The sequence below is a fragment of the Prunus dulcis genome, chromosome 8 (assembly GCF_902201215.1).
Source record: "Prunus dulcis chromosome 8, ALMONDv2, whole genome shotgun sequence".
NCBI lineage: Eukaryota > Viridiplantae > Streptophyta > Magnoliopsida > Rosales > Rosaceae > Prunus > Prunus dulcis.
The window spans coordinates 14095486-14120440 of record NC_047657.1 but is presented as its reverse complement, the minus strand read 5'-3'; the positions used below and the strand labels follow the sequence as shown (position 1 = coordinate 14120440).

Sequence of the window (24955 nt, the reverse complement as noted above, 5' to 3'; positions counted from 1 at the left end):
CTTCTCTTTCTTCCTTTCCTTTTCCTCTTCTCTTTCTTCCTTTCCTTTTCCTCTTCTCTTTCTTCCTTTCCTTTTCTTCTTCTCTTTCTTCCTTTCCTTTTCTTCTTCTCTTTCTTCCTTTCCTTTTCCTCTTCTCTTTCTTCCGTTGCGAGCTCTTTCTCTCTTCTTCCTTCTCTATTTATAGGCAGCTGTAAATGACACCCGTGATTCTACAATACACATCCGTGAGTGTGCAGCCTCCAAAGTTTTTGCTTAATTTCTTTGTGGGCCCCATAAATGTGGGCTCCACGTGTTTCTTCTTTACAACACAATGCTAATTTTGGGTTATTTTTCATTATTTTCCTTGAAAATGTGGCTCATTAATGTTTATTTTATGTTGAGACGGGCCGATCGTAAATTAATATGAATTGTTGTTACCATTTTGGGAAACTCATCAGAAGGTTTCACTTCAATACCAAAAAAAAAAAAAAAAAAGCCTTGATCAAATGAAAATTCATAAGAAACTGAAGGAACGTAAATTTTTGTTTACTAATAAGGAAAATTGTAAATATATTTTATTTTATTTTAATAAAACAATATTTTAAATTATTTTAATATACGAGCTTCGAACTCAAGGGTAAGAGGACATGTACAAATGTATTAGCCAACTAACCTAATGCCTGTCTGTCTAATTTCCTTATAAATTTATCAACATTTCCCTATAAGAAATAGGATTTACCCTTTCCATTTATAGTAAGCAGAAATTTAAAAATAAAAAAAAAAGGAAAAGAAGGGTTGGGTTCTGGCAATGAATAAGCATGATCAAGCGCACCAAAACCAAGAACTAATAAGAAAATTACACAGCCGCAATAGCCAAAGCCGAAGCCAAAAACCGAGGCTTTGCCTTTTGCTCTGCTTGCGTTAATTCAAAGCATAAAATCCTACAGAGCTCGCTACTCTACTCTGCTCTGCAACTATTTGCGCAACGTCTATATTTATTGTCGTAATTTTTCTCATCGTCTACGGTCCGGCCCCGAGAGCTTAGGTGCCTTGAAGATCCGATTGGATACGGAGAGAGAGAGGTGTTGGGTGTTTAGGGTTTGGGGAGCCTCAGCGAGATGGCGGTCTCGGGGCAGTCCATCAGGTTCTGCGGCCCCGCCTCTGCCGGACCCAGCGGAGGCAGTTTCGACGCGCTCAATCGCGTCCTTGCTGACCTCTGCACCCGAGGCAACCCCAAGGTCGGTCACATATGAGGAATTTTAATTGTTCTCTGTATGTTCTGTTTGGTTCTCGGTAAAATGGAATTTTTTTTCTCTCTTTCTCGGTTCTGTAATCTGTTACTTCCTGACTAGACAGTGGAAGGAAAATCAAAATGGCAAGGGCGAACTTCTGGTTTTCAATTAATGGAGGACTAATAGGTTTAGTGGATAAAGCAAGTTGTGAATTTTATGATTTTAAGTAAATTTGAGAACTTTTTCTCACTATACTCTGGATAACTTCTCAGATAATCATTACACTAGCTTTAATTCAAGTAAGGCTAGTAGTCTTGAGGGCCCTATTGTTTTGAAGGTTACCTTCAAAAATTTTAATTTATCCTTGTTTTAAAGCTGCTTAAACTCTATAATTCTGTTCTGCGCAGGAGGGGGCTTCATTAGCTTTGAAGAAGCATCTGGAAGAAGAAGCCCGTGACCTCAGTGGAGAAGCATTTTCCCGTTTCATGGATCAGTTGTATGATCGGATTTCATCTCTTCTGGAGAGCAGTGATGTTGCGGAGAACTTAGGAGCTCTAAGAGCTATTGATGAGTTGATAGATGTGGCATTTGGAGAGAATTCCTCAAAGGTTTCAAAGTTTGCTAATTACATACGGACTGTGTTTGAGGTAAAGCGTGATCCTGATATTTTGGTCCTAGCTAGTAGAGTTCTGGGTCATCTAGCCAGAGCAGGGGGAGCGATGACTGCAGATGAAGTGGAACGCCAGGTTTGTTGCCTTTTTCTTTCTACACTCCTTTAACATAACATAATCTGATTTGAAGCAGTTTGTGAAGCATCTGATAAGCCTTGGTCTCTTAGATAAAAATTGCTCTCGGGTGGTTGCGTGGGGATAGAGTCGAGTATCGACGTTTTGCTGCTGTCTTGATCTTGAAAGTAAGTGCAACAATATTGCTTTTATACTCCATTTGCACATCAGGAAACTTGCCATATCATCTGATGGAGCTTCTCTTCTTAAAAAAATTTAAAAAGAATATCCTCTCATGGAACTTTTGCCTTTGCTTCCTTAGCAGTTTTCAATACGGGAAATACGTCCGTAACGCTATGTTTTGTTATTATAGGAAATGGCAGAAAATGCTTCAACAGTGTTCAATGTTCATGTACCTGAATTTGTTGATGCTATTTGGGTTGCTTTGAGGGATCCAATGTTGCCTATTCGAGAGCGAGCTGTGGAAGCTCTGCGTGCTTGCCTTGGTGTTATTGAGAAACGTGAGACACGCTGGCGTGTGCAATGGTATTATCGTATGTTTGAGGCCACTCAGGAAGGGTTGGGTAAAAATGCTTCTGTTCACAGCATACATGGTTCTTTACTTGCAGTTGGAGAGCTTTTGAGGTTGGTAGAGTTCATAGAGATGAGAATATTTTTGGGTGTGTAAATATGATTGCCATTCACTATAAGTATCATTCTCTCTCATCACAGTCATTTACACGAATACTTGTGATTGATTCTTGCTTGCTCGAATGAAGTTTTTGCATGTATTTTATGCGACCTTGTAGTAGTGACTGTATTCCATTAGGTGAAGCACATATGGTGATAATGGTAGACTAGGGAAACCCAAATGGGCACACATGGTAGCAATGTCGGAGCAAGTAAAATTATTCAAAATTCATGTGATTTAGTGAGACTGGAAGCGCTGGTGCCTATCTGAAAATGTACATGTGCTATGCTACTTAGTGCTATCTTGTTATTTAACCTAGTCATCATCTTCTCCACCTTCAGCTATCAAATGTGTCCCTTGGTTTAAAAAAAAGGTTCATTTCATCTGGGCAGGAATACAGGTGAATTTATGATGTCAAGGTACAGAGAAGTTGCAGAAATTGTCCTTAGATATCTTGAGCACCGTGATAGGCTGGTTCGCCTGAGCATAACTTCGTTGCTACCTCGAATTGCTCATTTTCTGCGCGATCGATTTGTCACAAACTACTTAACGGTTTGTCAACTGTCCTTTATTATGAAATTGTAACTGGCTGGCAGAATGTTCAGGTTGAACTCTGTTTCACTTATCTTTTCTGTTTATCACCCGGGATATGTAAGGTAGTGCTGTTTCTCGCAGATATGTATGAATCATATTCTTGCTGTTTTGCGAATACCAGCTGAGCGCTCCAGTGGTTTTGTTGCCCTTGGGGAGATGGCTGGTGCTTTGGACGGGGAACTTGTCCACTATTTGCCGACAATTTCGTCTCACTTACGTGATGCAGTATGTCAACTTGACTGATCTTGGTCCTCAACTTATTTATTTATCACCTTATTGTCCTCAAGTTATTTATTTGTCTCTGCTGTGTTATTTATTTAGCCTGTAGGTTATGGGTTATAATTGTGATGGTGGACGTATCTCTGACTGTGATTTTATCATTTGTTCTACAGATTGCTCCACGTAGAGGTAGACCCTCGCTTGAGGCTTTGGCTTGTGTTGGAAACATTGCAAAAGCAATGGGGCCTGCTATGGAACCTCATGTTTGTGGTCTTTTGGATGTTATGTTCTCTGCTGGTCTTTCCCCTACGCTTGTTGAGGCCCTTGAGCAGATAACTACCAGGTACACTGGGTTGTTCAAGAGCTTCTCATTGCATGAATTTGGTGATTAGTCATCCAAGTGAACTGACGTGCACAATTTTGTTATTTCAGTATTCCATCCTTGCTGCCTACCATCCAACATCGGTTGCTTGACTGCATTTCGGTGGTTCTTTCAAAATCCCATCATCCTCAGGGAAGGTCAGCTGTTGGCATGGGTAGAGGAAATTTAATAAATATGCCTCAGCAAGTCTCGGACCTCAGTGGTTCAGCCCTCGTGCAGCTTGCTTTGCAGACTCTAGCTCGTTTTAATTTCAAGGTTTGTGTGCATACCAATGTCCATTGTGAATCCTAGTTGCATCTTTAATCTCACACATAAGTTAATATATGGTTTAGGGCCATGACCTTCTTGAGTTTGCAAGAGAATCAGTAGTTGTATATTTGGATGATGATGATGGAGCCGTCCGAAAAGATGCTGCCCTCTGTTGTTGCAGATTAGTTGCAAATTCCTTTTCTGGTGTGCAATATGCTTCGGGTAGGTCCAATCGAGGAAAGCGACGACGTCTTGTTGAGGAGGTATGGTTTTGAACACAACAAATTATGCTAAATATTCCGAACTGTGGATTCTTTTGAGTTGTTTGTAGGCTGTAAAGCCAATTTTTTGCTTCTTGTTATGTTCAGCAGTCTTTTTCCTCATATTTGTCTAATTTCTTTTCTATTTTCAAATTATTGATGAGAAAGATCATGAAAACCTTAGGCCTTTGCGTATTTTTCCAATAAATGCCTGCCTTTTGATTATACACCTCCAATCCACATATACTGATACGAGTCATATGACAACTTTTAAAACATACCCATTCATCAGAGTTTGGGGACCTTCCTTTGTTTCCATCTTTACAGATTGGAAGGCAACTGTTTTATTGGAGTAACTGGTTATAATGCAATCCCTTGTATTTTATATATTTTAGATTTGGTTCTAGTGGACATATTGTTCTCAGTAGTATGTGATTGGACCTTTTTCCAAATAAATGTAAAATAACTATATTTCAGATAGAAAATTGTATTGAAGATATGCATTAGGTTTTAAACTCTTAGATAGCTCTTTTTACAAGTTATAATTTGTCAAATATCTTTAAGGTAATTTATCATGTTAAGTCACAAAATCTCATTCAATAATCGTCTTAAATACTTTTTCACCTTATTAGTATATGCTTGTTAGCTGGAAATTGGTCTTTTTTGCAGATTGTGGAAAAGCTTCTCATCGAAGCTGTTGCAGATGCTGATGTTATTGTTCGCCATTCGATCTTTTCCTCTCTGCATGGGAATAGAGGTTTTGATGATTTTTTGGCGCAGGCTGATAGTCTGAGCGCAATTTTTGCTGCTTTAAATGATGAGGTGTGTTTTTCACACTAGATAAATTGTTCATGATTATTGCGCTATATTGGATATGTAAGCTTTGCTGTTTATGCAGGTGATATTAGATATATATATTTTTTCTGTTTGCTTTATCTACCATATTAATGTGCAAAGTTATGTATGGTCTTTGTTGGAATGTAGATTGTTAAATTTATTTAAATATTTGTTGTAACAAATTTCAGTTTGTGAAAATTATTTGTTCCTTTGTGTAATATTGAAGGTTTATGGGGTTGTAAAAATACTATGATATTGTTACAGGATTTTGATGTTCGAGAGTTTGCAATTTCTGTGGCTGGGAGGTTGTCAGAAAAAAATCCTGCTTATGTCCTTCCAGCACTTCGTCGCCATCTCATACAGTTGTTGACTTACCTGGGGCAGAGGTGATGTGAAAGGACTATGAATTATGGTTACTTACAGTTTCTTTTTCCGTTTTCTTTTTCTTTTTCTTTTTGGTAAGAGGTTACTTACGGTTGCATAAATTAATGCTAGAATGGAAAGTGTCATATATTGACTTCTCTTGCTATGTCAGCAGTGCAGATACCAAATGCCGGGAAGAAAGTGCGAAGTTACTTGGTTGTTTAATACGGAATTGTGAACGGCTAATACTTCCATATATTGCTCCAATACACAAGGTGTAATAGGTCATTCAGGGCATGTTTTGTTTATCTTAGTCCTGTAAATTTGTGTTCTTTCCCCTTATCTCATAGTGAAGGTCTGATTTTGCAGGCACTCGTAGCAAGACTTAAAGATGGCACCGGTGTCAATGCAAATAATGGCATTATTAGTGGAGTTCTTGTAACTGTTGGGGATCTTGCTAGAGTGGTGGGTATATTTGGCTTTAGTCGATCATGGTGCTATTTATTTATATGGAACGAAGGAACTCTTGTTGGTGGTGTATTTGAGGTGTCTGATGCATAGTTTGTGAAGGACATGAGATCGTATTAGCTTCTCTCTCTTTGGTTTTTTATTCTTTGTGGGATAAGACACTGATAACTTTATTAAATATGAGAAATAAAGCATGGAAGAGACAAACAAGGTGTCTATCTGTGCCCCAAAAAAAGGGGTAAATTTCCACAAAATAAGTTCTTCTGAACCAGCATATGTTTTTTATTGCAAAATGTTATTCAAAACTTGACACAAGGCAGTTACTTTTGTTTACCTCTCTCCAATATTGTCTGTGTGTCTTGTTACTCTGGAGTATTAGTGGCAAATGAAATCTCTGCTTTGGAAATCTTTGCTGCATATGATTTAGACTTTCTTGCCTACGATCTTTTTCTGGGGCTGGGAAGTTCTTCGCAATTTTTTTTTTCTACTGGCGGATCGCTCATGCAGTCACATTCGTTCTATTAGGGGCTCATTTTATTCTTTAAGGTCTCCAAAAGTTGCTGATATATGCTTTTGTCGCTTATGTATGGTTGGACTCCCATTATGTTGTAAAATCTTTTGGTGCTGTACTAATCTAAATGTTGTATTCTTTTTTGTTTGTTTGTTTTTAAAAAAATCTAGGGTGGTTTTGCAATGCGAAGATACATTCCGGAGCTTATGCCTTTGATTGTTGATGCGTTATTGGATGGAGCAGCTGTCACAAAACGGGAAGTGGCAGTCGCCACTCTTGGTCAAGTTGTACAGAGCACTGGGTATGTACTGTGTGTAGGTTCTTTTAATTTTTTTTTTTCTTTCAGTTTTTATTGTGAGTTAGAAACAACTTCAAGATGCTTATGCTTGGTAAACTTATTTGATGAGCACATCATTGTCAAATTTGTTATTCATGTTAAACCTGGGTTCTTTTTTGCATTTTTCTTGTTAATAAAGTAAAAGAGAAATTAATATAGGGTAGGTATAACTGATCAAAATGTTGATCCGAATGTTGAGTTATTATTAATCCATGAAGCCACAACTAATAGAAATTGGATGATGGACGTCTCGTTCTTCGTATTCCTACCACTGAAGGGGCCAATATGTGGTATTCAAGTTAGTATACAATGTTATTGCAAACCTCGCCTCCCCCGTTCTTAAGTTGGGAGGTTTCTATGGCAGGGATCTAAACAAAAGATCTCATGGCTAGCAAATCTTTTATGCCAAGTAACTGCTAATCTCAAATATTAAGCTGTTAGAAGCCAGTCAATAATAGTTAAATATTGTAGTACTTCCCTTCATGCCTCGGTTTTGCCCTTGAGGTCTGAGCATCAATATTTAATTATTCTATTAGGTCTTGCATGTGCTAGTGAGCTGGGAAGACTGTGGTTTGAGAAGTTTGACAGGTAGACTAAAATAGCGCAAGCGTTGAAACACTAGTTCCTGAAATTGCTTTATGCATGGCCAACCACTTTCATTAGAGTATAGTGTCTGGAAAATTTATTCTTTGATTTTGACAGGTATGTAATAACTCCATACAATGAGTATCCACTGTTACTTGGCTTACTCTTGAAGTTGCTGAATGGTGAATTAGCATGGTCTACAAGACGTGAAGTACTAAAGGTATACCTATTAACCAGATTGCATGGTTATTAGTCATAACCAATATTTAAAAACTGCTCTTGGGTTTCTCCAGGTTCTTGGAATTATGGGTGCTTTAGACCCTCATGCGCATAAACGAAATCAGCAATGCTTGCCTGGGCCACATGGAGATGTTACACGTAATGCCAGTGAATCTGGTCAACACATTCAATCTGTGGATGAATTGCCTATGGACTTGTGGCCATCATTTGCAACATCTGAAGATTATTATTCCACGGTAGCACATCAACCTGCTAAATGACCTTTGTTGTTGAATTATATTATGTCTATAAATATATATAAAAATGCACGATGCTCCTCATTGCTGCTGATTGCGTTTGCATTGACTTCACAATCAATGGGCTATGCTGATCTACGACTTTTGCCATGCCTACAATTGAAAATCTCCACACATATTATGTACATGAATATGATAAATGACTTTTGTCATATTTGCTTGTTGCATATGTTATGACTACAGGTTGCAATCAATTCTCTCATGCGTATACTTAGGGACCCTTCACTTGCTACTTACCACCTAAAGGTGGTCGGATCCCTTATGTTTATATTCAAGGTATTTAGCATAAAGAAATTTAATTTCTGTTTATTTGATATACTCTTCTACTCTTCTTATAAAAATGTTATTTACTATTATTATTGATTCATGTAGTTTTTCTTGACATCTAACGTTGTCCTTTTTTCATTGCGAGGTTAGTCGATGGGTCTTGGTTGTGTTCCATACTTACCAAAGGTTGGTATATAATTGTTTCAATTGTGATTGGATTTTTTTAATTTTTTTTAATTTTTTTATTTATGGTACACACACATGCATACATGTACTAACAGATATGTGTGTGAACTGTGTACATGCGCTTTCTTGTTAAACCTTAAATTTCATAATTGGGAACTATTTGATATGTTGCCTTCCATTTTTGTATGAAACATAAGTTAAGTTTATTCATGTTTTGGGAAGTCCATTTCTATTTATTTTTGAAAGAAACAAATTCATTATCAATATTCTTCAACTGTCCATTTTCATCTTGAATTTTATTTAGCTCATTGACGGTTTATATACTGGTGTATTTGCTGTTTTAGTGTTTGGTGTTTCTGGCTTTAAGTTGTGCGTTTTTACTCTTCTTCCCTGTAGGTTTTGCCTGATCTCTTCCATATAGTCCGTACATGTGATGATGCTTTAAAGGATTTTATAACATGGAAGCTTGGAACTCTAGTATCTATTGTGCGTCAGGTATATTATGATGTCGTGACACTTTCTAAGTTTTCACACATGTAATGATTGTGGAGGATTTCTTGATGGTCATATGTGGGTTTGATGTGCTGTGCAGCACGTTCGGAAGTATCTGCATGAGTTACTCATTCTAATTTCAGAACTATGGTCAACCTTCAGTTTTCCTGCTGCTGGCCGTCCTCAACTTGGCTATCCAGTAAGCTTGCCCTTTTCTTTTTGGTTCCAATTACTCATCATGAGATTGATCTTTAGTGCTTGAATGTACCAGTGTGATTAATTTCTATTCTTCTGTAATCTTTTTCAGGTTCTGCATCTAGTGGAGCAGCTTTGCTTAGCTCTCAATGATGAATTCCGAACATACCTTCCTGATATTCTTCCATGCTGTATTCAAGTTCTAAGTGATGCAGAACGGTATAATGATTATACTTATGTTCTTGACATCCTCCGTACCCTTGAAGTGTTTGGTGGTTAGTACCCTTCATTTTTCATTATCATGAATATTGATATTTAAATTAGCTTAGCAAATAGTCTCAACTATTGATATTAGAAATTCATGTCTGATGAAAAAAATACCTGTCAAGCTCAAGAATGAATTAGTTTATTAACAATGAGAAAGTAAATATGACAGTCAAATTCTTCAAGTCAATTTTAGTTTATTTAAGGAGATTGGCCATGTGAATGTGCAATCTATTGAAGAGTAATTGCAGTAAAAATCGTAAAGGGAAAGGAGGAATTGTATTTTGTGAATTACATGTAAAACATAGGCGAGAGATATAATTTGATATCTTCTTTTTAACACTCACGGAGTAGAATATCTGTATTTGAGAATCCTGCTTGGAAAATTTTCTTTCTTTCAAGATAGAACCCAAAATAATGAGAAAATGTACGTATGACGGTTAGCTTTGTTCTTGTAGCCTTTTCTATTGGATTAATGGATTTCACAAAAATGGCTTGTTATCTTTTGAGATTTAGAAGTAAAAGGTTTTTGGGCTTTCTGCTCAAAAGGCACCAAGGCTGGCTGTATGGGTCTTTTAAGTCCCAAAAGAACAAAATGGTTTCCTCTGTTAGAGCTCTAAAAGCATTGTATGCGATTAGTTTGGAGTATATATATGCCAACCTGTAAAGACTCATTTCATCTTCAAAATGTAGGAACATTGGATGAACATATGCATCTGCTTCTTCCTGCACTCATTCGCTTGTTTAAAGTGGATGCTTCAGTGGATATAAGACGTGCTGCTATCAAAACTTTGACAAAATTGATCCCTCGTGTGCAGGTTGTCATCACACCCCGTGTTCCTTTCTTAAGTAAAAAAACATAATTCAGTTCTATCTTGAATCTTGATTGTGATGTGTTATTTTTCTTTTTCAGGTTACTGGTCACATATCTTCTCTTGTGCATCACTTGAAGCTAGTCTTAGATGGGTCTGTTTCCTTTTTCCTTGGCTTTGAATAGTATATGTTATTTCACATTTGCATCACCTTGTCCATCATGCTTAGCTATATGATTTGATCTCCTTGTGCAAATGTTGGTCTTTCTAGACCTCGGTCAAAAATTGTCCTCAGCGGGTAACTAAGTTGCTTAAACACACCCTCTTTTCTATTTTATTTGACTATTTTAGTTTTAGACAAACTTTATAAATATTCAAACTTTTCTGTCAATGGATTTTCTGTAACTACTACATTCTATCTTTTTCTTTTTTGGCTACAATTGCAGATTTATTGGTTGGTTTAGAACAATTAATGACAGCTTGCTTCCATCCGGTTCTAATTTTTGTAATTTCTTTTCATTTTTATTATCACTGTTTCAGACATCATTTATATCATAATGATGGATGGTTAAAGTTAGGACTTCAACTTTAATTTCTCTCTAGTTTAGAGATCATTGTGACTGTGATTCCATTTTTGTATTGCCCAAATTTTTTGAGGATGTGCTTTATGGTGTATGCTGTTAATAGATCAGTGATGATCACTATAACTTGGTTATGCTCTAGACTTTGAATTTTTTTTTTTCTTTTCATGTTTTCCTTATCCTTTTTTTTTTTTTTTTTTTGTTTGTGCTGTTCTATTAACATGTGGATCAGTATGCCTGAGTTGCTGTTTCTTATTTTGGTGTATCTTCTGAATATTTCTGAGGTTGTGTGTCATGGCTACAGGTTATCAATAGTTTGAGAATTTTTTTATTTGGTTTGATGTTATAACTTTCAGCTGGGGAATGATCTGGCGTCTTAAATACTCTGGTATTTTACGAGATGTGTCTCTTGATTTTTAGTTACATATCTAACACTCTCAACTGTTTGAACTTTTGTACTGCAGGAAGAATCATGAGCTCCGGAAAGATGCTGTTGATGCGCTTTGTTGTCTAGCTCATGCCCTTGGGGAGGACTTTACCATTTTTATCCCATCAATACACAAACTTCTGTTGAAACATCACTTACGGGTCTTCCTCATCCCCTACCTTTATTTCCAAATGTTTTTCCTTAAAAATAAATTGTTTGTGGTTTCTTACTTCTGGTGATATTAAGTAAACAAGGTTATTTCATATCAGCATAAAGAATTCGAGGAAATCGAAGGTCGTTTGCAGCGACGAGAACCGCTAATTTTGGGGAGCACAGCTGCTCAAAGATTAAGTCAGCGACCTCCAGTGGAGGTTATCACTGACCGTTTGAGTGATTTGGAGATTGACCCTTATGATGATGGGTCTGATGTGCAGAAACAACTCCGAAGCCATCAGGTATCTCTCCTGTGATTACACGTTCTGTAATTTTCATGCTATTATGTTTGTCAGCAGTCAAAATTTGTTGGAAGACCAAGTGCCCTGGAAAAAGCCTAGGTAATGACTGTGTTACTTTGATGTAGATGGTATTTGGACATTTGAACATGTCGAAGGCAGTGTCTTTTTGGGGCTAGCACTTTCTGGGGAATTTAGATGTAAATATAATGATATTAGGAATAAAATGTCAAGCAGATCAGATATTGCATAGCCACTTCTACTCTAGTGACAACTGTTTTGCAAGTATAGAGGTTGGTGTCAAACACAGCACATATTGTATAGTTATTACTATGGGACCTTTTTCTTAAACTCTTGTTTATCTAATGTGGTTGTTAAACATGGCAATTTTCCTTTTTATTTGCTATTAGATTTTGCTAGGGTTATACTATATTGGTTTTGTTTTCTTTTTCATGTTATAACATAATCCCTATTCTTTTATTTTCTATTTTATGTCAGCATAGTGGTTCCTGTTTCTTTATGCTGCTTATGTATGTGTTAAAAATGCATAGATCTGGCTATATCTGATCGGCTTTGCCTTCCCATCTCTTTTTATGATAATATTTTTATTATTTTATTTTAGGTGTAAGTTGATTATTTGACTTGTACAAGTTACATACAGGTTAATGATAGTCGGTTACGCAATGCTGGAGAGGCTTCTCAACGCAGTACCAAAGAAGATTGGGCAGAATGGATGAGACATTTTAGTATTGAGCTTCTCAAGGAGTCTCCTTCTCCTGCCCTACGAACTTGTGCAAGGCTTGCACAGTTGCAGGTATTGCATATAATACTAATGTGTACATTCTTTCCTTTGGAGTGTGGGTTCTGATCTCCTGGATTTTGCAGCCATTTGTTGGGCGCGAGTTATTTGCAGCGGGTTTTGTTAGCTGTTGGGCACAGCTAAATGAGACTAGTCAGAAACAGTTAGTTCGGAGTTTGGAGATGGCATTTTCATCTCCTAATATTCCTCCTGAAATTTTGGCAACACTTCTTAATTTGGTATGTCTTTTGAGCATATGGATTACTCCTAAAATAGATGTAACAAAAGAAGCTGCAAATGAAATTATTCTTGTTATTTGAGCATCTCTGCCTGCTGAACTATATTGCTATGGTACATTGTACATCTAATTAAGGCTGCTGAACTGAGCTGTTCATACGGTTTGATGCTTGTTGAAATTTATTATCTAAAGTACACAACTTGAGGTTCTATATGGAAACATGGAGAAGAAAAGAAAGGAAACTATGTCGTACTGCATCAAATTTCTTTGGCATGAGATAGCAACTTTCTTTCTATTGTCTGACTTTGTTGATTTTGTTTGATTAATTGATTCTGAAGGCAGAGTTCATGGAACATGATGAGAAACCTCTTCCTATAGACATTCGCCTGCTTGGTGCTCTTGCGGAAAAGGTAAAATTATTTATTTTCTTTACTTCTTTGCTTATTTTTTTGGTTGGTGGTTGTTTTTTTGGGGGGGGGGTGGTGGGGGCGGCTGGGTGTGGTGTGTGGTTGGAGCTGGTGGTGTTGAATTTTGCAATCTCTCTTACATGTTTCATGTATGTTTACTTTATCTATACATGTCAGTGTCGTGCGTTTGCCAAGGCCTTGCATTACAAAGAAATGGAATTTGAAGGAGCACGCTCCAAGAAGATGGATGCCAACCCTGTTGCTGTAGTTGAAGCACTTATACATATAAACAACCAGTTACACCAGCATGAGGTTCACTGTAAAAGAAATTTTTTAAAACCGCTTCTTTCACTACTATATTCTGAGGTTTGATATCCCTGTGAACATGTATTGCCCGACCATTTTATTAATAAATTTGTGTTTCTCAGGCTGCAGTTGGAATCTTGACCCATGCCCAACAACATTTGGATGTTCAACTAAAAGAGTCATGGTAATTTTGAGTATTATATACTCCAATCATTTTCATGCCCTTGAAATAATTCATTTTCTTGCTATGGTTTCTTTGACGATGTGAATTTCAAGAGCCTTTTTTCCCTTAAAAAAAAAATCTATTTTTGGGTGTATTTTTGGATTTAATTTTATAATTGGTTTGTACTCCTCCATGCCCTTTACTCAGTTTTCATTATTTAATTAAAGAAAGTAACTTCAATTTCAACTTATTTTTATAAAGACATTGGAAAAGAATATCATTCATAGTTCACTGCATTTTTGTACTATTTTCTAAGTCAATGAATACCAGTTTTTCTTACCCCCCAAAAAAAAAAAGAAAAAAAAGAAAAAAAAAGAATATCACTCGTATCATGTTGTACTTGTTTAGGTATGAGAAGTTGCAACGATGGGATGATGCTCTCAAGGCCTACACCGCAAAAGCCTCCCAAGCATCGAGTTCACATCTTGTTTTGGATGCCACTTTAGGTCCGTGTTGCTTATTTTATTATTGTTGTTGCTTTAGATGTTAATGTGCAATCAAATTTGTTTAATTTACCGTTACTACATTGTGATGTTAAAATTTTTGTAATCTGGGATCATTTTTTGCTTGTACTAGTTTCTGAATATGCTTTGTATCGGTTGCTTCTGTAGGTCGGATGCGATGCCTTGCTGCTTTGGCACGATGGGAGGAGCTTAACAACCTGTTCAAGGAATTTTGGACCCCAGCTGAGCCGGCTGCTAGATTGGAAATGGCACCAATGGTTGGTTTGTGATTAAATAGGGCACCTTGATGTCCTGCTTGCTTCTGTAATAATATTTATGCATTTGATTATACCAGGCTGCAAGTGCTGCTTGGAACATGGGGGAGTGGGATCAAATGGCAGAATATGTGTCTCGGTTAGACGATGGTGATGAAACCAAACTTAGGGGTTTGGGGAACACTGCTGCTAGTGGTGATGGAAGCAGTAATGGCACATTCTTTAGAGCTGTTTTGTTAGTTCGAAGAGGAAAGGTATAATGCATTTTGGTCCTTTTGTACTTTTGATAATTTAATATAATAATTCTACTCATATGATTCTTTTTAATGAAACAAGGTTCTATATTTCCTTTTTAAGATCATGAAATATCCATGTTACTCGTTTGTGTAATATTCTTTCAACCTAACATAATGGGAAGAACAAGTTGTGAATTGTACTTCAAGAATCAACCTGACAAGACATAAGGACACCAAAATCGTTTGACAGATGCGTTTTGTTAGTAAATAGTCAATACATTTTATCTTAATAAATGCGAAAACCTCCTAGTATAAACGTATATTCTATTTGCTGGTTAAAAAGGCCACTCTTTTTAAATGAAACAGAATCTCTCTCTTCTCCTATTGTGTGATGATTTCAATTCGTCATTTAGCATTTGACATACAAGGTTTATTACAGAGTCAAGTCCATTTATATTATACTATAATATATATGTGTGTGTGTGTGTGTGTGTGTGTGTGTGTGTGTGTGTGATGATTTCAATTAGTCATTTAGCATTTGACATACAAGGTTTGTTATACAGTCAAGTCCGTTTATATTATACTATATTTTTTATATATATATATATTTATATATTTATGTATATATTACTTACAGAAAAGAGAACAGTTGTGAAGTTTTCGTTGTAGCTAAAGGATATCATAAGTATTGTGTAAACTAATATAGGGTGCCTGAACATTTTTGCGGAAATTCTTTGTTTCTTATTGTATATGACCTGTTTCATTTTGTTATCTATTGTTTTCGGATACAGTATGATGAAGCACGGGAGTATGTGGAGAGAGCTAGGAAATGCTTGGCAACAGAGCTTGCTGCTTTGGTGAGTCTTCATTTTTTATCTTTATAAATTTTTGCATTTGTCTATAAGCTTCCTAGTCTACGAGCCCACGTGATCGAGTTTCACAAGCTGATGTTGAAGCATTCTGTTGGAATTTTAAAGCAAGGACCGTATTGAATGTTGAAGCAATATATGGACTACAGCATAAGAGTGATATGGTGTATCGCGAAGTTATGTTTCTCTGAAAGGTTGAAAGAAATACTAAGAAATTTCTCATTCGATCGCGAAAATCTTATGGTTTGAAACACTTGGTCACAACACGCTGAACAGTCCTTTTTCGGAAAAGTTATGTTGGTACTAATATGGGGTCTTAGTTATTTTCATTAACTTGGCAGCCTAGTATGTTGTTTTTTCAATAGAATTCAACATTTAATAGTTTCTCTTATTAGATTTTATTATTATTTGCATTCTTTGTTGTGAAGGTTTTGGAGAGCTATGAACGTGCATATATCAATATGGTCCGTGTTCAGCAGCTATCAGAACTTGAGGAGGTTTGCTCTTTTGTTTTTTGTTTTTTTTTTGGGGATGGGAGGGGGAGGCATGAGGGTCAATTGAGTTTTTTTTTTTTTTTTTTAACCCTCTTCCTATATATTTGTACTATGAATCATAATATAAAGATCTCTGATCAGGTCATTGATTATTGCACACTTCCTCTGGGGAACGCTGTTGCTGAGGGACGACGAGCCCTTATTCGCAATATGTGGAATGAGCGGATACAAGGTGCAAAACGTAATGTTGAGGTAAACATGCTTTATAAATTATACATATAGGCTTATAGCTAGTTTCTGTATAACTGTCAAAATAAATAAAAGGCTCAATGGGACTTTTGTGAACATTTGGATACATAAACTTTCTTCTTGTAACCTTTTCGATTGAGCTATGATCATTACTGATTACTTGCTTCATATTGTAAGTAATCAAGTTTATTTCTCTGGAGATGTAGAGTTTGATGTCAATGTCAACCTGCCGACCCTTAATCTCTTGTTTCTATGTGGTTCGATATGTCCATATTATAGTATATATAATATACCTATAGATACTGGAAAATAATTGTGTGATTTCTGTTGATCCATAAGAACCTAAGAGACCTAGCCTGTTCCATTTGGTGCCTCCATATCATCAGGTTGGGTTATCAGGAGAAGAGGGTCTATGGCATAGCTCTATTCTATGCACAGTTATTTCCCCCCTTCTTGCCTCTTGATGGGTCACATTATGTGGGCTATGTTGTGAAAGCGTTTAAGAATGGGAAAAAAAAACACTCAAGAAAGGCAAGAAAATAAGCCAGAAGATAAAGAACACCAAGAATTAGCGTGGTTCGGCTATGCCTATGTCCATGGGGCAGCAACAATGAATCTCCACTAGATCAATAATGTACAACAAAATATCATATCAAGCCTCTAGGTTCAAGACTTGATGAACAACTAGAAAGAAAAAGAAAATGAGGTACTATTCTTATCAAATCTCCTTATATAGCCACGATAGTGAGCTTCATCAACTACGAAATCTAATCCTATTTGGAATTTGATTACCAAGTACATGAAACCTTCTTCAATTGGTAATAGGATTCGTATCCTTCAAAATTATTAGACCTAATAAGCTTAGGAAATTCGTCATGGGCTGGACAACCCAGCAGACTACACCTTAAACACTAGGTCTTGTGTACTATACCAAAGTCCTCAAAGATTCAAAATCTGGAGTAAAATCTTGCTTAGGAGCATTGTGAATTAACCCCAGTTCAAGAACTTATGCATGCAAGTACACATATTCATGGTTGGTTTACTGAATTGGATCATGCTTGAATATGCAGGTATGGCAAGCTCTTTTAGCAGTTAGAGCACTTGTTCTACCTCCTACAGAAGATGTTGACACTTGGCTTAAGTTTGCTTCCCTTTGTCGGAAAAGTGGGCGAATTAGTCAGGCTAGATCTACTTTAGTCAAACTCTTACAGGTTGGTGGTGTATAAGTATCAAAAGATATTAGCATTGCATGTATTCTCATCTTGTTTGTTTACTTAAGATTGTTTTAATTGTGTTCAGTATGATCCTGAATCATCTCATGAAAGCGTGCGGTACCATGGGCCTCCACAAGTGATGCTTGCATATTTGGAATATCAATGGTCACTTGGAGAGGACCTTAAGCGCAAGGAAGCGTTTGCAAGGCTGCAGGTAGAAAATATTTCCCTTTTTGTAAAAGCACCAATGAGCAAGTACTTCTGCTTCAACTACTTATGAACTACATACTTTGCAAATCTCTTACTGTGAATATTGCTTGGCTATGACAATATTGTTTAGAATTTGGCAATAGAGCTTTCAAGTGCACCCAGTATGCAACCAGATACTCCAACTGGCTTGATGAGCTGTAGTAGTCCAAGTGTTCCACTTCTTGCCCGTGTGTATCTCAGACTTGGATCCTGGAAATGGACTCTTTCTTCTGGATTGGATGATGATTCTATACAAGGTTTGTGTTGCTTATTTTGTTCCTGGTCTGCAGATGTTATCGATCTTCTGTTGATTGTTTTTCATTTTGTATAGAAATCCTTGCTGCCTTCCGCAATGCAACTCAATATGCCAATAAATGGGCAAGGGCATGGCACACATGGGCGCTGTTCAATACAGCAGTGATGTCTCTTTATACTGTAAGAGGTTATGCAAGTGTTGCTTCACAGTTCGTTGTTGCAGCAGTCACTGGATATTTTCACTCAATAGCATGTTCGGCCAATACTAAAGGTGTTGATGATAGTTTACAGGTAAATAGTATTCCTTTACTGAGCCTGACTTGCAACATGAATGTCATTCTGGTCTTACCTGTTCAGCCTGAGCCAGATTTGAGTATTTGGCATATTATGTTCAGTTTGTCTTTGTACTGCATTTGAAGAGCCGAGCTTTTTCATTTGATTTTTATCATTTAAATTTCTCTATTATATAAAATCACTTGCTTTGTTTGAACTTTAGTAATTTTCAAGACCTTTTTGGTTTCTATGTCTTGCAATGGCTCTACAAATTTAGGTTCTTGAATGTGAGTTGCACTGTGTGTTTGATATCATATGAGAAAGTCATCCATGCTTCCATTTTAATATCTGCTGAAGTTATTTAAGTGTGAACCCACTTACTTTAAGTAGTTGTTATTTATAAAGATAATAATAGATGTATGATTATGTATCTTATTATGACCAGATAAAAGCTTAAAATGAAATTTATTATTCACATTTCAGTATAGTGCAATTGGTCGGCACACTGCTCTTAGGAAGCAGTGTATTTCCTGTATATCATTTATCTTGTAATTTCAAGATGTTGCTGATGATCTCTGTGGAAACTGTTATGTGGTTCAGGATATTCTTCGTCTTCTTACATTGTGGTTCAACCATGGAGCTACTGCAGAAGTCCAAATGGCACTACAGACGGGGTTTGCACATGTTAATATTAACACATGGCTGGTGGTTTTGCCTCAAATAATTGCCAGGATACATTCTAATAACCATGCTGTGAGGGAACTAATACAGTCACTTTTGGTGCGAATTGGACAAAGTCATCCACAGGTATGTTTTTATGATCTATTACTTGTATTGTATGAATATCAAGATTGTGAATTTGGTTTGTTAAATTCTTATTGCTAGACGTTGATGGACCGGTGGAATTTGGTTATGTTTTTATTTATTATGAAGTTTCATTCGTTTTTGTTGTATTCGTGAGTTTTACACTAGTATTTTCAGTTGAACTATGATGTGCTCCAAAAAAGACTGATACTTGTGTATCTCCACAATGGTTTGTTATGTGCAAAAGGGCAGGATAGAGTTCTCGTCATTCTTTGACGCTGTCCCTTCACAACCAATGATTATTCATTTGTTTGGAGTGGTATGGGTTTGCCTCAAAATGTCTATTTGTTGATGTTGTAAAATCATTGTGTATTAGGGCCACCAAAATGGCGATTGCCCTTTGGCTGTGTGCAGTATTGACTTCTATATGGATAAGGTTGGATAGGAATGATAAGGTAGAGGAAGTGGGTTTACTTTGGGTAGAATTAGACTTTTAGCTTCTCTTTGGGAGTGTTTTTCAAAGTGTATCAGGGATAATTCTTTTAGGTGGTTTATCTTGATATGGAGGAGATTCGAATTGAGTAATATTTTTTTGGTTAGATGATTGTAACTCTGATTTTGATGAGCTTCTTGTCCATCCTTGTAATTTTTCTCTTTGATTAATAAATGTTTCTTTTTCTTATTAAATGAATTGAGCACAAGCATGTGTTTCTACTGATTTCTATCCTTTCTTTCCCCATCTCTCTACTTACTTTTTTGTAATTATGCAATTCTTGGTTGGCGTTCCCCTTTCAATCTGAGTAGACCACTTTCACCATGTGGAGTGAAAACGAATCACCTTTCTTTGGATAGGACTTCATCTAGTGTTCAAGTTCCTTTTACATGTTTTGTAGCACATATGAATGCCAATAATTTAGCTAAGTGAGACTTTCATATGTACTATAGTAACTCAATTCCTTTCACAGGCTCTTATGTACCCTCTCCTTGTAGCATGTAAATCAATAAGTAATTTACGCAGAGCTGCAGCTCAAGAAGTGGTTGACAAAGTTCGGCAGCATAGTGGTGTGCTTGTGGATCAGGTGGAATAATAGTTAAATTCAATTTCCATCAATTTGTTCAGTTCTTTCCCCTTGTTTGACAATAGAAAACCTCTCTTACAAGACACATTACTTTGGCTACAGGCACAACTTGTATCAAAGGAACTAATCAGGGTGGCAATACTTTGGCATGAACTGTGGCATGAGGCTCTGGAAGAAGCTAGCCGCTTGTATTTTGGTGAACATAACATTGAGGGAATGCTAAAAGTATTGGAGCCATTACATGAAATGCTTGAGGAAGGGGCTATGAACAACAATACCACTATAAAAGAGAGAGCATTCATTGAGGTTGTTTCATTGCTTGTGTTGTCCATGATTTTAAAATCATTACTGCATGCTGAAATATTTGCATTGTTTCTGGGTTTTATTTCATAATTAATTCTTTAGTATCATGTGTCAGTCAACCTGAATTTTCCAAATCAGAGCATGAAAATCTTCCAAAATTACACTTTCACTTTTTGACCCTTCAAGCCTTGGTTGGAGCTCCATGCTTCAGTTTTTCTATTGTTGAATATATCACCTTCGTATGATCTCAGGCCTATCGTCATGAATTGCTGGAGGCCTATGAGTGTTGCATGAAATATAAGAGAACTGGGAAAGACGCTGAGCTTACTCAGGTATGGAGTGGAGGAAATGTATTTGTGTGAGCCTACTTTACTCTCTTGTTATTCCATCCTTGGAGTGGAGGAAATGTATTTGTGTGAGCCTACTTTTTCTAACAGCTTACATGTTACTCCATTTTCATGATCCTGCTGCATTTAAATTTCATATTCTTGGGCGAGTATATCTTGTGATTAGGCCATAAATTACATGAGTTGTCAACATGAAGCAATTCTACCATCCGTTGCATTAGTACATTGTAGCATCAGTTGTATTTGTGTGTAGACCTTGTAAGTTATATATTCGTCAACCACCTAGGGTTTAGTTTAGGAGAACATACGACATCATGATATGACGTGGTATTCATCTCTTAGTTTACCACTTCCTGTAAAAATTGAAAGAAAATCTAGCTCAAATTTAAAGTTTGTCCTTTAAACTTGAAAAAAAGACCTTGTTAATTTTTGGAAGGAAAAAAAACAGAGATACCTTCCAATAGTAATTTCAAAAAGTCCTAGTAGTATTCTGAAAAATAAATTATAAGGGGACATCTAGTTATTATCTTCCTAGAAAACATTGTTCAGGAGCTTAACAAATGGGCCTGCACGTCACATTTTTTTTTTTTCGGTCACGCACATGTCACAGTTCTCTGTACACTTACATGGGATATTATAGAACTTTCTATGCACCAGCTCTTGCCTCATCTTGTCCTTTGCGTTTTTAAGTTCCTTGTGATAGAACTTTCTTCATCAGTTTTCAGCTGTATGACTATAAGCTTCGTGGATTTATATGCATTTTAACTGCTTCTTTGTCCTGACGTATGTATTGTGGCATGAAAGCTTTATTTTAGTTTTGTCATAACCCTGGATGCTAATTATTAAAATATGCCTTGAGCAGGCTTGGGATCTTTATTATCATGTATTTAGACGAATAGATAAGCAGCTGCAGAGTCTTACTACTCTGGATTTGGAGGTGAGGAGATCTTTTGCTTCTTTCATGTTTTACTTCTTGCATTGTCATTATATGTGCGCTGACATTTTTCTTTACATATGGTCGCTAGTCTGTCTCACCAGAGTTGTTGGAATGTCGTAATTTGGAGCTCGCTGTTCCTGGGACATACCGTGCTGGTAAGCACACATTTTCCAATAATCTAATGAATGTATTTGTATTCAACTTGAGTTAATAAATAGTTGAATTTTATATTGCAGAATCTCCAGTTGTAACAATTGCATCGTTTGCCCGCCAGCTTGTTGTCATAACATCCAAACAGCGACCAAGGAAATTAACGATTCATGGGAGTGATGGTGAGGATTATGCTTTCTTGCTGAAGGGACATGAAGATTTACGCCAAGATGAACGTGTCATGCAGGTACTCTCTTCTTTCTACCTAAGAAATTGTTAAAAAAATGACCACTGAGGTTCCAAATCATGTATTTCTTTTATCTGTATACACTATTTCTCCTCACATGTTAATGAATTATAAAACCTGACATGTTCGATTTTGTTAGCTTTTTGGTTTGGTGAATACACTACTGGAGAATTCTAGAAATACTGCGGAAAAAGATCTCTCCATTCAACGATATGATGTCGTTCCCTTGTCTCCAAACAGTGGTCTAATTGGTTGGGTCCCAAACTGTGACACCCTTCACCAACTCATTAGGGAGTACAGGGATGCCAGAAAGGTTAGTTGATGTCCTCTGGAAGCTTTATTCTTCTCTAAGCATAAAGGCCCACATATATGGATATGGACACCATTTCCTTGTAAGCTGATTTGCAAGGATAAGTTTTACCCATGGATTTAACGTGGTATAAATGCTTCATGGTTTCAGATCACTCTGAATCAAGAACACAAGTATATGTTAAGCTTTGCTCCGGATTATGATCATTTGCCACTCATAGCTAAAGTGGAAGTATTTGAGTATGCCCTGCAACATACAGAGGGAAACGACCTTGCAAGGGTATGGTTCTTACCAAATGCATATTCTTCTATGTATCCATTGGTTTGCTTGCTTTGACCTGTTATCAAGGTGTCTAGAACTTCTTATGATAGGTTCTTTGGCTGAAAAGTCGTACTTCTGAGGTATGGCTGGAGAGGAGGACAAACTATACCAGAAGTTTAGCAGTCATGAGTATGGTATGTGTTTTCCTATGCCCTCATTTTGAGAAAAGTTAAGACCACATTGTAGGCCTCCCCCACAATGTGGTCTAATAATGCGAACCATTCTTTAGGTTTCCTTTCAACAATCATCCCTGCAAAAAGTCAACAAAATCTAGAACCATTTAGTAATGTAGTTGAATGAATAGATGAAGACAATGTTTTCGATAGACAGAGAAATGATCAAGATGATAACCAAACGACCAAACTATTCCAATTTGGCTTTTTGGTTTTTGGATGATCCTTGAATGAAAGGTGAAACACATGCGTTCACACACACACACACACACACACACTCACTCTCTCTCTCTCTCTCTCTCGAGAAACACTCAATTGATCTTGGCATATGGTTCAGAACTGTAATGCGGGAACTAAACACCTCACTTACTATTTTTTTCTCCCATAAAATATCTATGTGAAATTGAAGACACTTTCATTTTGTACCAGGTCGGTTACCTTCTTGGATTAGGTGATCGCCACCCAAGCAATCTTATGCTGCACCGCTATAGGTAAGTAATGATTGGTAATTTCGTTGGAAGCAGGTCGACTTATCATTAGTTGACTTTGGAGCATGTCATATTCTATTGTTTACAGCGGAAAAATCTTGCACATCGATTTTGGGGACTGCTTTGAGGCCTCTATGAACCGGGAGAAGTTCCCTGAGAAGGTATATACTACATTGCGATGTACCTCTTGCTATATCTTTAAAATACTGTTTCCAGACATGTTCACTATATATATGTATGTATTTTCAGGTCCCCTTTCGGTTGACTAGAATGCTTGTGAAAGCAATGGAGGTCAGTGGTATAGAAGGCAACTTCCGTTCAACTTGTGAAAATGTGATGCAAGTTCTGCGAACAAATAAAGAGTGTGTTATGGCTATGATGGAGGTGTGGATTATTTTGTTTGTTTTGTTCAGTAAGCTATGTTGAAGCATATGACACAGTATCAAGTCCACTATGGACACTAATGGGACATTTTCAGAAAAATACTTGCGAGTTGAATTAATCAAGAGTTGTACAAACACCGTCTTTTACCTACATACAGAAGTAATCTATTGATGCAGTACTACTGAATCGAACAGTAAATTGTGTAAATCCTCTAATAAGGAGGCTAATTCTTAGTTTTTCCTGTTTTCAGGCCTTTGTTCATGATCCTCTCATCAATTGGCGTCTCTTCAACTTCAATGAAGTTCCACAAATGTCAATGCTTGGAAATAGCCATGTTCCTCCTGTTGTGGATGCTGAAGAACCTTCTCAAAATAGAGAGCTTCCCCAACCACAACGAGGTGCTCGTGAAAGGGAACTCCTTCAGGTATCGGAGAAGTTCAGCATGGGATACTTCCACACGATGCTGTTGGTTATACTCACATTTTATATGGTTTTTCATGTAGGCTGTTAATCAACTGGGTGATGCTAATGCTAATGAGGTCTTGAATGAGCGTGCAGTGGTTGTCATGGCTCGGATGAGTAATAAACTTACTGGCCGTGATTTTTCTGCCTGTTCCTCTGTAGCATCCAGCTCTATTCAACATGTAGTTGACCACAGTACACTGATTTCTGGAGATAGTCGAGAAGTTGATCATGGTTTATCTTTTAAGCTGCAAGTTCAAAAGTTGATTATCCAAGCAACATCTCATGAAAATTTGTGCCAAAATTATGTCGGGTAAGATGTTGCTATTTTTCCTCTCATGCCCATATCAAGTTTGTTTTCACATGGTTTAGAATACATAAATTTCGGGGAATAATTTAAATTGATGAAAACCCATCTATCTGGACGTCCTAATTCATGAACTTTTTAGTTTTGCCCCTTCGTTGGTCTAACCACGGCCATTATGCTTCTTTCAGGTGGTGTCCTTTTTGGTAAGCGCATCAGTCGACTGTACATAACGTGTATATGTATATATACTTTGTACATATTCGTGAGCCATAGCTAGACCTAAGAAGTTTGCTTTTTCAGTTATTCTTGTAGTATATGCACCAACCAATCTTTACTTTTGTATAAAGTAGCTGATAGCCATAGGCGAATTAAACCTCTTGTAGTTCTACAAACAGTATGTGTAAATAATAACTTTCATTATAACTAGAGAATCTTTTCTATCCAAGTACCCAAATGTTTTGAAGTGCAA

The 24955-nt window shown here is 36.9% G+C and overlaps 1 protein-coding gene across 3 annotated transcripts; it reads left to right on the top strand.

The window, feature by feature from the left end:
• Nucleotides 1-818: 818 nt before the first annotated feature.
• LOC117636375 (serine/threonine-protein kinase TOR) lies at nt 819-24955 on the top strand. Of its 3 annotated transcripts, XM_034370844.1 has the most exons (56): nt 820-1217; nt 1619-1957; nt 2050-2124; nt 2310-2581; nt 3020-3179; nt 3303-3446; nt 3614-3783; nt 3873-4077; nt 4155-4334; nt 5001-5153; nt 5433-5554; nt 5707-5806; nt 5901-5996; nt 6681-6811; nt 7550-7652; nt 7726-7908; nt 8152-8244; nt 8386-8421; nt 8818-8916; nt 9014-9112; nt 9221-9383; nt 10066-10190; nt 10286-10338; nt 11230-11353; nt 11462-11647; nt 12306-12458; nt 12530-12682; nt 13020-13091; nt 13266-13400; nt 13517-13578; nt 13966-14063; nt 14229-14338; nt 14416-14589; nt 15363-15428; nt 15869-15937; nt 16076-16186; nt 17254-17394; nt 17483-17611; nt 17738-17903; nt 17978-18192; nt 18775-18981; nt 19944-20057; nt 20160-20363; nt 20612-20692; nt 21570-21644; nt 21733-21799; nt 21881-22041; nt 22181-22354; nt 22502-22630; nt 22723-22806; nt 23275-23336; nt 23422-23494; nt 23583-23717; nt 23968-24141; nt 24221-24492; nt 24675-24955. In XM_034370844.1, the coding sequence occupies exons 1-56, from the start codon at nt 1098-1100 to the stop codon at nt 24691-24693; spliced, it is 7416 nt and encodes a 2471-aa protein (XP_034226735.1). In that variant the 5' UTR covers nt 820-1097; the 3' UTR covers nt 24694-24955. The 3 variants fall into 3 exon arrangements, with proteins under 3 accessions (XP_034226737.1, XP_034226738.1, XP_034226735.1); XM_034370846.1 differs by lacking the exon at nt 22723-22806 and having other exon boundaries at nt 819-1217; XM_034370847.1 differs by lacking the exons at nt 22181-22354; nt 22502-22630; nt 22723-22806 and having other exon boundaries at nt 819-1217.

Excerpts from the sequence above, each read along its gene's own strand:
- LOC117636375 (XM_034370844.1), top strand. The coding sequence starts at position 1,098 with ATGGCGGTCTCGGGGCAGTCCATCAGGTTCTGCGGCCCCGCCTCTGCC. Across the intron at positions 14,339-14,415 it reads GATTGGAAATGGCACCAATG|GCTGCAAGTGCTGCTTGGAA; the intron begins GTTGGTTTGTGA and ends TGATTATACCAG. Across the intron at positions 16,187-17,253 it reads GTGCAAAACGTAATGTTGAG|GTATGGCAAGCTCTTTTAGC; the intron begins GTAAACATGCTT and ends TTGAATATGCAG.